We start from the raw sequence: 13636 nt of genomic DNA on the forward strand, positions 1-13636 counted from the left end.
ATTGTCCGCTCTCTCCTGCAGTCGATGCTTGCCGACACAGCGGAGCCAGATCACATGACTGGACTGGGACATGCTAAAAATAAGTATATACATGTTTAACACAGGCTAGCCAGCAGGGAATACTTTTAAGACTAGTTCAGTTTAAACTGGAATTATACTTTAACCATGTCAGCTCTGGAAAGGTTTGCCCCCCCCTTCATGACCAGGCCAATTTTGAGATACAGCACTGCGTTACTTTAACTGACAATTGCACGGTCATGCGACAATGTTCCCAAATAAAACTGATCTTTCTTTTGGTGGTATTTAAGCACATCTGTGGTTTTTATTTTTAGCACTACAAAAAAAAAGACAAATTAAAAAAACATTATACTAATAAAAACATTTTTTTTAAATTTACTTTCTGCTATAAAATATTCCCCAAAAAAAAACAAAAAAAAAAACAACTAATTTTGCATCAATTTAGGCCAATATGTATTCTGCTACATATTTTTGGTAAAAAAAAAATCCAATGAGCGTATATTAATTGGTTTGCACACAAGTTACAGCGTCTACAAACTATGGGATATTTCTATTGATTTTTTTTTTTTTTTATGAGTAATGTCGGCGATCTGCAACTTATAGCGGGACTGTGACATTGCGGAGAACAAATCGGACACTAAGTAACAGCTTTTTTTTTTTAGAGACCAATGGCAATACAATGATTAGTGCTAAATGATATGCACTGGCACTATACTAATGACACTGGTAGGGAAGGGGTTATCAGGAGCAATCAAAAGGGTTAAATGTGTTCCCTGGGAGTGCTTGTACTGTAAGAAGATAGATCCGTGTTCCTTGTTTTTCATAGGCAGACCACCATTCTGTCTGCCTCGGGAACGATCGGCGGGTCCCAGCGGACATCGAGTGTGCCGGACCCACTGATTGGCTCCCACTTTGTCCAATAACATTGGGAGTGGGTCGCCGGCAGCGCGCACGCCGCAGACCGGGAAGAAAAAAATCATGTACAGGTATGTAATTTCGCGCTAAAGGGCCGCCCTGCCGCAGTAGATGTATATGATTTAAACAAGATGCTGGCATAGTGGCACCACAGTGAATGTCAGTTGGTACATAGCATCAGGACACCAGAAGGCAGTTACAGAGCATGTACTGATTATCCATCCACAAATACATATATTCAACAAATCCTCATAAAAGTATTTTTGTTTCTGCTGTTACTATAACAAGTAAATAGCAGTTCCTAGAAAAAGATTTGCCAACGTGCCAATTAACCTTAAAATCACTATATAATTAACATTTCTAAGCTCTGCACGACACCAGTACTCACGATACAAGACAAAATCCATGATATGGCCAGATATGACTAGGCGTCATTAAAGGGAAAAAAAAATAAAAAATAGGGAATCCACCAACGCTGATTCAAGAAGCTTAATACATAAAATATGTTTTTAACTACAAGCTATAAATACTTCAAAAACAACAAAAAGATAGTGGCGATTTCTGATTATTGAAATAATGAAAGGCCAGGCATGTTCAAAGCACAATGTGCAACCAGATGTGAAGATACTTGCATGTAACGAATACTGCCATAAACAATCTTCAAGGATAACTGAAGGCCAAAAACGTACAGTAGATAAAAATGGCTGACTAGGGCAAGGAGGAGCAGTCCTTGCTGCTACAACCCAATACAGTCTATTCAACCCTGCAAGCCAAGATATTACTCCAGAAGGTTTTCAGTTATCGCTGTCTCAATATCCAACACACAAAAAGAAAAAAAAAAAAAAAAAAGACAACAAACACCACATGGTCTTAGGACCTTCGTACAATTGAGCCACAACACACAAAGCCTGGTAACACTAGTAGGTTTTTACTTTTCCATTCAACCCAGCGGGCTGAAAAAAACTAAAAAAAAAAAAAACTGAAGAGCTCAGGTCGGAGCCACTGTACTAACAATTCGATGTTAGTGCCACAATTCCCCCCCCTGAGCTATTGTGTTTTGACAGGGGGGCTGTGAGTGCACCAATCGGCAGACCTTTTTCGGTCATGCCCCTTCGGCAGAATGACCAGCTTCTGTAAGACTGGCTGCCATACACACGGGCTGAATGTTGGCCAGTTTCTTTTGAACTGGCCGATGCCGCCAGATATGCAGCCTGTGTCTACGACTCTTTAGTGTCCTTTTAGCTGCAAATAATTCCACCAAACCCAGAGCATGTGCTCTTTGTTGGAACACCCAACTTCCAAGGGTGTCATTTATTCACCAAATTCTTCCCAAAATGCCTTTCACCATCTTACAAAGAGACTCAATTGAGCCACATACACATTCTTTTTACAGCTTTCAGATTCTTGTAATCTCAGGGCACTGGGTATTATGTTATGCACTGGGGTGGAAAAGGCTGTCAAGCAGAATGACATGAGGCAGAGAGGTCCCTGGGTAGAAGACAGCATTTTTACTTACATGTAACGGTAGATGTACAGGAACCTCCAGAGAACAGCAACAGCGAAAAAAAAAAACTTTAAAAATGCAGACATCACCTGATACTCTTGGTTCAACAATCTAACCCATTCTAAAGGCTGTCCACATGACAGTCACACAATCCAGCCATTTTCAGCCAGGATCAGGTGACCATCTCATATCTACAAGGTGAGGCAGGCCCTTCCCCAGTAACCTGCTCTCTGGGGAAAAGGGCTGATTAGACACGTTGACTAATCATGACTTATGCATCCTCCTTTGTAATGATGTAGCCTGCCCAACTTGTATAGAACTCTAACTATGGGCACCCCAACTCCAAGTATTTTATCCTCAAAGGCATTCTTTTGGTACTTTTAACTTTCAGCATTTAGAACCAGTTTCACTCAAAAAGATTGTAATCTCACAGGAGCAGGGCCCTTCCAACCCTCTTGTTTTCAATTGCACCGTTGGTGTATTGTCTCCCTTTATAGTGTAAAGTGCTGTGTTAACTGTTGGTGCTATATAAATCCTGTACAACGATATAAGTCATATTGTATAAGAGATTTCAAAGGCTTTTAGCAGATGGATAATTAGTGACCACATAGGTAAGCAGATTACTAACTGCAGAAGAGAGGGGTAGTAAGAACTTTGCCCATCCTCTTAAATCATGACCCCACAACACACAAACCTCCCTCCGAGTGGAACCAATGTTAAAAAACTATGTTCCCTTTACACAAAAAGACAGGAACAAGTAGCCTCTGATAAACATTTTTTTTCCAACTTACTGAGAGTGTGGGATAGAAATCACACACCACGGACCATACTCAATCTGAGTACGAATCTATGGCTTATAACTATTCATCTTTATTGTTCTTCAGGTGGAACATTAGTGAAAAAAATATGCTAGTAGACAGCAGAAAACACTTTTCTTATATTCTAGAAAATTATATTTCCTAGTGTAAACTGCGTGTGGTGAATGCCCTAGTTCATGCTTGACATTTTACAGAGGGGTGCCAGGCTGCTGTAACTCCTGCATGCAAGAACTGGGGACACCTACTCCTCTCCAAGTAGTTACCTTATCTTACCTGTAAAAAAGTCATTTTACACCAAGTCAGCATAGACATACCTTATACTTATACATTGGTGGATACGGCAGAAAGTCTCAAATATAAAAAGTCTGGCATTTTCAATAAAATCTTCCAAGCAGGCCACAAGAAAGAAATCATTCACCAGCACCTAAGAGAAAGACAGGTTTGGAAGTTAAAGTTGTACAAGTAAAGTAGAATCGCTATTAAATATGCAATGAATTACGCTCAGCATTTCTCAGAACAGATGCTTATACATACAGTATATTATACATACAGAACATTGCAGAGAAAACAGTCCATTAGCCCAATACTGCGTTTGTGAAGTGTGTAAACTATACCAGTTGTAACCTTCCTACAGGACTGTATAGAAATTAGGGCACATATGTGCAGGACCAGCGGAAATTAGGCTGTGCATACCACAGAGCTGAGAACTCACTGGTTCAGGGCCAGATGAGTAAGTCTGGGCAGTGGGGGGTTGCCTATTCAGTTCAAAGAAAGTGACAAGGAAACTGCATGTCCGGCAATATCAATAGGCATTTTCTGTACTTTGCAAAAATGTTCTTAACTTGACAAATTTAAACTAACAAACCCGCCACATGAAAGGGCTGGTAAGATGCAATATAAAAACTAGGACTTTTGTACTTACTGTAAAACCCATTTCTGGAGGTTCACAGGAATTCAGATACTGTTGGGTTTTACTGCCTCCTAGATGAGAATTGGACCCTGCCAAAATAAAAATTGAAGAGCAGTCCAGGATAACTCCTTTTTTACCCCCTCGTGTTTCAGTTTGTAGCAAGCAGTACCAAGAGCATGAATCAAACACGCAGGGATGGAACCCGTGTCCCTCAAACGGACCCCAATAAATTTTACAACTATATTGTGTACAACAATCCTATTTTCTCACTCATCAATTGAGAGACAGGATTCCAGAAATTGCTGTGACATCCAAAAGCAGTCCAACCACTCAAATCTGATACCAGATTAGGTCAAGCCCCTTACCAAATAGGAAAAAATGCCAACAAACCCTGAGGAAGGATGGAAAAAAATCTATCTGATGCTCAAGACCAAGATAGAAAATGTCACCACCAGGAGAAAATGACTGCACAGAAGGAAACAAGGTAAGGAATTGTCCTCAAAAAGGATCAATGCATGTGAGCGGAGATTGAAATCATCATCCAGCATAAAAAAAATATACTGTTTCTCCTGTCGCAGAAAGGACTTGCATTGCTTCTTGGCGATAAAGACACACAGCACCAACTAAATGGTGTCCAACAGAGTCCAAACCAGGAGACCTGCCTGAAGTGGAATCCAACAATATGGGATGAACCACCTGCTCTGGAACACCAGAAAGCAGTCAACTTGAAGATCCACAGTGTATAAAGACCATTGTTCAACAACTTCCATCTCAAATAGGAACAGTTCCAAAACACTCAGGTGGAGCCTAGGATCCTACACAGTGTGTCCAGTCTGCATAGAGAAATACTTTGAGTAGGGGGTATAATGGAAAAGTCTTTGTAGCGGTAGGAGCTCTAAAAGACCCAAGGCTGCAGACAGAATTCTGAACCTATAAATGCAAGGCAGTGTGTACTGCATCAATAAGGGTATAAACGCCCTCTTGTATTTCTGAGGTGGCAGTAGGAGACTGATCAGAGAGGGACTGGGGACACACAGATGGTCACTGTGACCGGAGGCCGAGCCTGTCCCAAGTCCCCAGGAGGAGTTAGGGGAGTGTGAGCTGAGGCAACCCCTAACAGTGGGGACTGTTCCTTAGGTGTCTAGATACAGACACACTGTTGCCATGATGCCACTAGGCTAAGGGTATAAGACAAGGCCTAAGGCACTCACAAACACAGGCAGTCAGTGGTGGATGAGCCTTGGGTTGCCAGAGTGACTAGCTTCACTGCAGGCTGGTAGTAGGTGTGGGACTTCCTCTACTTTGAATAGTCGTAGAGCGTGTGTATGCAATGCAAAACTCCACCCAGTGGATGATGTCTGCACTCAATTCTTCAGTATTAAAACTTTGAGGATAAAATGGAAGTAGTGGTAAATTTAAAAAGTGCCACTCGGTGCCAGCCATGAGGTAGTTGCTAGTGCTCAGTCCAATCAGTTAACGCAACAAAGTGAGTCCTTACAGACTGGGCAAGTGCTAAGGCAATGCCACAGCTATGGATATGGAAAGTGCTTGTACTTTTCTCAGCATAGCTGAAGAAAAGATTTACACCCTCCTAAGACAATAGCAAAAACATTGGGGAGAAGAGGGGTTATTCTGGGCTGGCCTATAATTTTTTTTTTTGTTTCGACAGTGACCAATCCACTTGCAAGCACCAGAATAACCCAATAGCATCTAAAATCATGCGACTCTCAAAGGGCGAAAAAAAATAATTTTTGTTTTTTGGGTTTGGATAGACTTAAAAGTTATGCAACAAAGCCCTACTCTAATGATTATGCGACCAAAAGCAGGTTTTCCTGCTTGCACCCCGCTGATCAACTGTTTACCATAAGGCAACTACATAAGGCTGAAACACCTTAGTCTTTGATGTACAACTTATACACAATATTCCTTTAAACACATGGCAAAGAGTTGACCGCCATAGGTTTGACAAAAGAAAGGTGATTTTTTTGGTAAGGATGAGAGAAGCAAGACTCAGGACTGGGGTAAGAGTGATATCCTAAAAATCACAGCTAAGCCAAAGGCTTCGTATACACAGGCTGAATATGGTCAGAAATCACCGGGAACAGTAGAAACCGGCCAACTTTTGGCCCGTGTGTACAACTGCCTGCCAGACATTAGCCGATCTCAGGATCAGCTTCTGTTAAACAAGAATGCAGGAAAACCAGCATCTGATCAGCACTTGTAGCTAATGGCTGCGAGCACTGACCAGTGTGCCCGTCAAAACACAACGACACAGTGGGGAGATCGCTAGAGTAACATCATTGCCGTTAGTACGACGATCTGTCAGTTTTGTTTCCTGCAGCACGTTGGATTGAACATATAGTGAGGACCAGGCTTTACCTAAATATTTTAACAAAAAAGTAGGTCTAAAAAAAACTTTTTTTTTTTTTTATGCAAAAGTATATCAGATCATCAATATGTTCATTAAATTAAATAGAATATGAAAATATAATAATATAAAATTAAACAACATTTTAAGATCAAGTACGCTTTAAATAACCTAATTCAATTCAAGCCTAAATTTCCACAGAACACTAGTAAATTTAGAAGTTTTAATCAGCTGGCTATTTATAATCGAAAAGCAGTCAATTCACTACAGAGAGTAATATACAAACATATTTGCCACTTCTAAGCAGTGTTGATGATGCAGACTATTATTATTTAAATGCAAACTACATTCATATGTGACCTATGTGTATTTGCTTATTAAACGGTCTCTACTCTGAGTTTTTCTGTATGTCTTCTGGGATGGTGGAAGTTGCAGTATAATTGCGCAAAAAAAAAAAAAAAAAACTCCTATTAAAGCTTAACGTGCTTCATAAAACATATCTTATATATAGTAAGGTCACGAGCAAGTGACTAACCATTTGTGATCCTCCATATTCCATCCATATGACTCAACATGTCGTTTGTAAGTTCGTTATACTGCCCTCCACTTCAATAACTTCTGCTTAATTACTACCAAGAATGCATAACTGCCCCCCCTGCGTGCCTCTGATTTATACTGTAATTTTACTGTGTGAAAAGAACTGCAACAAAACGTTCAGCTACTTCCTTCCCTGACTGGTCACCATTATTAACAACCCTGCTAATTAAAGTCATATGAAGCAAGGTAGTTATCCTATCACATCAAAGCAGGGACAGATTGCTGATCAGTACACCTATCTTCTAGACAGACACTCCCATGTGAGTAACGCTAGACAAGATATCCCATTGCTGAGCTTTGACCCGATTAGACATACATTTCCAATTTGCGATCATATACTGCTACTGTACCAACACGTAAAATGTTCCTAAACTGCTTTATAAAGATGACTTGCTATAAATGGACACAAAATGAGCCTCGTCAGAGATGCACAATTAGAAAAACCAAAATATTTGACATTTGGGGTTTGATCATGCCGAGGTCATTTATTGGTACACACCTGACTTTCAGAAAGCATCTTGCTATGCTTACAATGACTAGTAACAGATGACCATGTGCATGCCGCAACTATTTTTAGCCTCGGTTTTTTTTTTTTTAACCACAGTCTGTTTTGAGCACCAAAGCAAAGAAATTTGTTGTAAAAGAGCAAAAAAAAAAAAAAAAAAAAAAGGAGGAATGGCCACATCAAACATCACATAACCCTTTCATGACTAAGCCCATTTCTGACATTTGTTGCTACAAGTTAAAATCCATATTTTTTTTTTTAATAGAAAATGGCTTAGTCCCCCCAATTATAGATATGTTTTTTTTAGCAGAGAATCTAGAGAATATAATGGAAATCTTGCAAAATTTTATGTCACACTGTATTTGCGCAGCGGTCTTTCAAAACATTTTTTTGGGAAAGAAACACTTTCATGAATCAAAAAAAAAAAAAAAAAAAAAAACTAAACTAAAAACATTAAAGTTAGCCCAAATTTTTTTGCATAATGTGAAAGATGTTACACCAAGTAAATAGATACCCAACATGTTATGCTTTGAAATTGCGCACACTTGTGGAATGGCAACAAACTACGGTACCTAAAAATCTCCAAAGGCAGTACTTTAAAAAAAAAATAAGTTACCAGGTTAGAGTTACAGAGGAGGTCTAGGGCTAGAATTATTGCTCTTGCTCTGACGATCGTGGCGATACCTCACATGTGTGATTTGAACACCGTTTACATATGCGGGTGCGACTTACGTGTGCGTTTTCTTTGCTGCGTGAGCTCGCGGGGACAGGCGCGCTTTAACATTTTTTTTCTTACTTTTACTTTTTTTACATTGTCACTTTAAAAAAAAAAAAAAAATTACTCACTTTTATTGCTGTCACAAGGAATGTAAACATCCCTTGTGACAGTATTAGGTAGTGACAGGTACTCTTTATGGAGGGATCAGGGGTCTAAAAAGATATCTGTATGATGCTTGTAGCTACAGGCACCACCCAGATATCTCCATTCAAAGTCCACAACGTCTTATGACTTTATGTGGGCGGGAAGTGGTTAAAATGAACGTGCGCCTTGCCCATGCAGGGCAAAGAAAAAAAGTTAATTCTAAAAACTACCTCCCAAGCAGTACATACAATTCTTTACTCTTCTATCACTCGATTTGGCTGCTGAGAGTAGAACCCACCACCAGATGTGCTTAAGTTGTAACTTACACAGAATATGTCATTATGATGTCAGGGGGTGGGGCTGAGGTGATTTTCTGTTCACCGATTAGCGGATGTTTTTAAAAAAATAATTTCTGTTCTGTAATTCACTTTGTCACATGCCTGATAAAGGGATCACGCAAGGCTCCATTGCTATAACAATGTGATCACAGAATACATTTTTGGACCCATTCTAGAGATCCATGGCATGATGTGCTCTCGCTCCTACACGATTTGTAGTTTCCTCATGTGACTGGAAATTGGCCTAGCATTGTCACATTGGATGAGTTGCATGCTCCTTTATATATATATATATATATATATATATATATATATATATATATATATATGGATGGAAGTAATGGGTATTATCACTACTAGAAACTAAAGAGAAGCAAAAAGAAAGGAATGTGCGGTTAGGGGCGGTGTGATTAAAGCAAGCTTTTTGTTTTGCCCCTGTGGGCAAATCATAGGTCTGCTATAAAAGAGCACTAGTGTAATATGGCAACTCTGGCACTATTCTTATCCCCACACATCTGGGCCTTGTCTTCTGTGTTATATATTTTATGGGTTTCTGAATTTGAACAGGAACTGCAAAGCCCAGTATGGGACAGGATTGGTGGATCAAAGACATAGGGTTGAGTCATTGCCACAACAGACTCCTAGGGATTGATTTACTAAACCGGTAGAGTGCAAAATTTGGTGCAGCTCGGCATGGTAACCAATCAGCTTTTAACTCCAGCTTATTCCATTAAGCTTTGGCAAGAAAAAAAAAAACTGGAAGCCGATAGGTTTCTATGTAGAGCTGCTCCAGATTTTGCACTCTCCAGTTCTAGTAAATGAACTCCATAGAGTAAGCCTTAAAAAGCAGATTACCTGTATGGCTTACATTTTCTGAAAAAAATGTAATTAGATCGATTAAAATAGGTCGCTACCAGAGCATGCCCTCACCAATGCAACACCCACACCAAATCTTAAAGTTAAAGCTTTGGTGGTTGTTGTGACACATCTACAGATCAACAAGCTGCGTCTTCTTGAATCGGCAGCTTTCAAAATCTGATGTTTAGTTTCTCATTAGTATTGGGCTTTTGTGAAAGGACAGACAAAAATGCTTTTCTATGGCATTGAGTAACCAAAACATGTCACCAAGGAAAATCTGAAAGAGGATATTCACTTACCGACTCGCACTCTCTTAACTTCTTTTGAGCCCCATCAAAGTCAAAATTGACATATAAACACTCAACAAATTCAGTTATTGGATCCTTGTAGGTGTAGGATTCCTAAAAGTTAAATAAAACAGTATTAGAGAAAGTATGAATATGTTTTCCCGTCATTCCTAAACATGTATCCCCTATCTAGCAAGAATAAGTACCCAATCTCTTCAGTCTACTGCCCTGACAGTGTCAGCCTGGATATCTTGCCGATTCTTTTAAGTAGGATACAGTCTATTCATTGGGTTTCAGATGGGAAGAAGTCATCTTCAACCACCTCATCTTGCCGTTTCTCTATGTTCTCCATTGCAAAGAGTAACAAAGCCTTAATGACCACAACACATGGGTGTAACGTTGAAAGAATGCCCTTGTTGCTAAAATCCCTCTGGACATATAAGTGGGTACAACTGTGAGCAAGGTGGGCATAAGCTAGTCGTATATTCATGACAGCGCAAAACCAGAATTTGTGTAAATTCTTTACTGCACTTTAACAGGGTATCCAGAATTGAACAAAAATATTTTTAGATTAATGCATTCTCTGTATTAAAAGGGAAAAAAAAAAAAAGCTGCTTTCCTCAGCCCCCAATAAACACTTAGCTAAGCCCAAGCCTGATCACAATCCAGCGCTATGCTAGTCTCCCCCCCGTCTTTTCACAGGATACTCAGTGGCAGCAGGAGCCATTGGCACACAGCAGAGCCTGGTATTCAGCCTGCACAAGTGCCCCCATAGCAAGCAGCTTGCTATGGGGGCACTCAAAGAGAGAAAAGATCAGCAGCGATGGACCTCAGAAGAGATGGGTTAGGGGGCGCAGAGGGCAGACAAAGTATAACATGTTTACCATTTTCATTACAAGGAAAAAAAAAAAAAGAGCTTTATAAAACTGCTTTAACACCTTTTTGCCTAATTATTGCTTACTCAGAGTATAAGATGTGCTAGTCAATGTGAAACTCACCCGAATTGCTAAGCATTCTGGATATACCAAATTGAAGTACAAGAACAGTCAGTCAATCAGTTTTAAGCCATCATCTATTTTGCGTGGAATAGACAAGATGACAAGTTGCACAAGCTGGATATGCACGTGCAGGTTTGCACTGGGTGAAGAATGGACCCACCCAGGACTAGTGACTGGCTGATTTCCATCTGCTGAGCAGCTGGATGTTGTAGATTTGATCCTATACTGTTGTTACACCAGTCACATAGGCAGACTGTACAGTTGATAAGAGAAATATATGCGCAATGAAAGTGTTGCTGTGACTACCAAGGCCCTATTCTGGACCATTCAGTGTAAGTGCTGTCAAAACACAACCTTGAGTTTTTTTCTGTTTCTGGATCAACAAAACGCACAATTTACACTCTACCATATGCTCAGTCCTTTTAGAAGAATAGGTAAATTAGAACCAAGAAGGTCTAGAAAATCTACCACTGTAGAATATAAAAATCACATATGAAGACATAATTGACAAGTATGAAAACTGAATGCCATATCACCAAATCCAACAATTCAAGTTTACAGAGGTCATAGCACTTATACTGTCAGTATTAGGTAGACACACATCCATACATCTACATGTGTCTGAAAAAGGAGTAAAGTGTAAATAAAGGGCGCACTTCTCTTTCAACGGCAAAAATTCAGTCTGGACCACATAAATACTGATATAATCAAGTTACAATGTTCAAAGTCCGTATACAGGTGGAAGCTCACTTACTTGCTGAATAACTTTCACTAAATCTTTTAGAACTTGACGTCTCTTCCTCACATCTTTGTTGGTGATGACGGCTGTGGTCAGGTACCGAAGGATATGTGGGCACATAGTCTGAATGGCATTTAAGTATCTAAAAAAAAAAAAAAAAAAAAAAATTAGAACTCTGATCAATTTGAAATATATTTAACTGAACGGTATATTGTACAGCATATATTCCCATTTTTCTTTAATATTTTTGGGTGTCAAACGAATTCAGTAATGCCTGTTTGAATAGTGCTGTCAGTCTATGCCTACATGAGACAACACTGGGACAATCTCATTGCAGCAACTCTGCCATCACTGACACAGGTGTGGATTCTGGATTGAGCTGTATTGCTTAAAGCAGGGGTCTCCAAACTTTATAAACAAAAGGTGCCATTTTACTGTCCTTCAGACCTTAGGAAGGGAGGGGGGCAGACTGACCAGTGAGAATAGATAATGCCCCCGCATCAGTGAGAGTAAACAAAGCCTGAGGCTTGGTGGTCAGTGTGATTAAAAACAATTACACAGTATTTTGTGGTCAGTAGGAGGAATAGTGCCCCATCATTGGTATTCTTGGTACAGGAGGGATAGTGCTCCATCACTGGTGCCAGTGGAATGGTGTCCCATCATTGGTGTCAGTGGGAGGTATTATGCGTCGGTTGAAGAAATAGTGCCTTGTGTCAGTGGGAAGAACAGTGCCCTAAGGGTCAGATAGAGGCAAGAAAAGGGCCACAGTTTGGAGACCACTGGCTTAAAGAACCAATTCAACTTTAGCAACAGGTTACACCTGTGCTTGGGGTGTTATGGGTGACATGTTGTTAAAATGCCGGTCTCCCTCACCTGGAGTCCCACTCAGGACAGCGGGTGGGGGTTCCTGTCCCAACTGCCACATTTAAAATCAGTGATCTGTAAATGAATAAACTACAGGTCTCTTCTGCCACTGCAGCAGATAGCCTTGCAGTTCTCAGTGGACTAATCCGTTCCATGGTAGTCCATTCACGCTTCCTGGTGCTGAGCAACTGCAGAAGTATGAGCAGACAGCTGTGCAAAGTATCTGCAGGAGGTAGACATTAAATCTGTGATCCATTGTTTGCAGGTGCAATGCTCTGCTGGCTCGAGGGGTAAAACAAAACACTTTTTATTGCATCTTCTGTTTACAAAAAAGAAACTTCACTTTAAAGCTAGGTGCCTACTTGTGCAGGTCTTTGCAGGACAGTGTGTAAATTGCACCTGCTCCCGCATCCAAACCGTGCCGTTTCTTTGCAGATGTGCGGGGCTGCCATTTATTCTTAACGTCACTCCCAAGCATCTGAAAATGAAGCAGGTTTCCGGGTTGTGGGAAAGCCGTGGTCCAAAAGCACCACGCAATTTCCCTCCAGTTAAATTTTAGAAATGGCGCAGGAAACTTTTTTCCTGCATGAATCAAACGTATGGCACAGCAGCCCATTCAAATGAACAAACTGCCGAGCCTGTACAAACGCAGCTCACAGAGCCACTCAGGTGTGAACCTAGCCTTAATTGTAATGTAGTCTGCAAGGAGGCCAAGGACCTGGCTGTGCTGTGTGCCTGGGGATAACCTGGATCACAAGAATAGCTGAACAGAGTAGACAAATCCTTTGGCAAGCAAGACAGTTCTCATACAGCTATTTCAAGCTGCCTGCCTGGAGGAAAGCTTTAATGACTCTTCTATAAGGCATTTATATTGCTCTTGCTGAATTTAGAAGCATCTCATTTAGAAAACCTGACTATGACAATATCACGCAGAACACCAAGTATAACATTTATCCTAGAAATAAAAGCCAAATGTGACCCTGATGCGTTTCAGTAGCATGTGGACATCTGTATGAGTGTGTTTTCTTTTCTCGCTCTAGCAGACAAAATGCTGA

At 40.4% G+C, this 13636-nt stretch overlaps 1 protein-coding gene across 1 annotated transcript in view; it reads right to left on the bottom strand.

Moving 5' to 3' along the window:
• The window catches only part of EIF3E (eukaryotic translation initiation factor 3 subunit E), a 73545-nt gene that overhangs the window by 13033 nt on the left and 46876 nt on the right, over positions 1-13636 (bottom strand). Inside the window, exons 8-10 of the mRNA XM_073632152.1 lie at positions 11733-11859; positions 9993-10094; positions 3570-3679 (exon numbers count right to left, since the gene is read on the bottom strand). Of these exons, the coding sequence (XP_073488253.1) occupies positions 3570-3679; positions 9993-10094; positions 11733-11859 (339 nt within the window). The remainder of the gene's footprint in view (positions 1-3569; positions 3680-9992; positions 10095-11732; positions 11860-13636) is intronic.

The sequence above is a fragment of the Aquarana catesbeiana genome, linkage group LG05 (genome assembly GCF_042186555.1).
Source record: "Aquarana catesbeiana isolate 2022-GZ linkage group LG05, ASM4218655v1, whole genome shotgun sequence".
Classification (NCBI taxonomy): domain Eukaryota; kingdom Metazoa; phylum Chordata; class Amphibia; order Anura; family Ranidae; genus Aquarana; species Aquarana catesbeiana.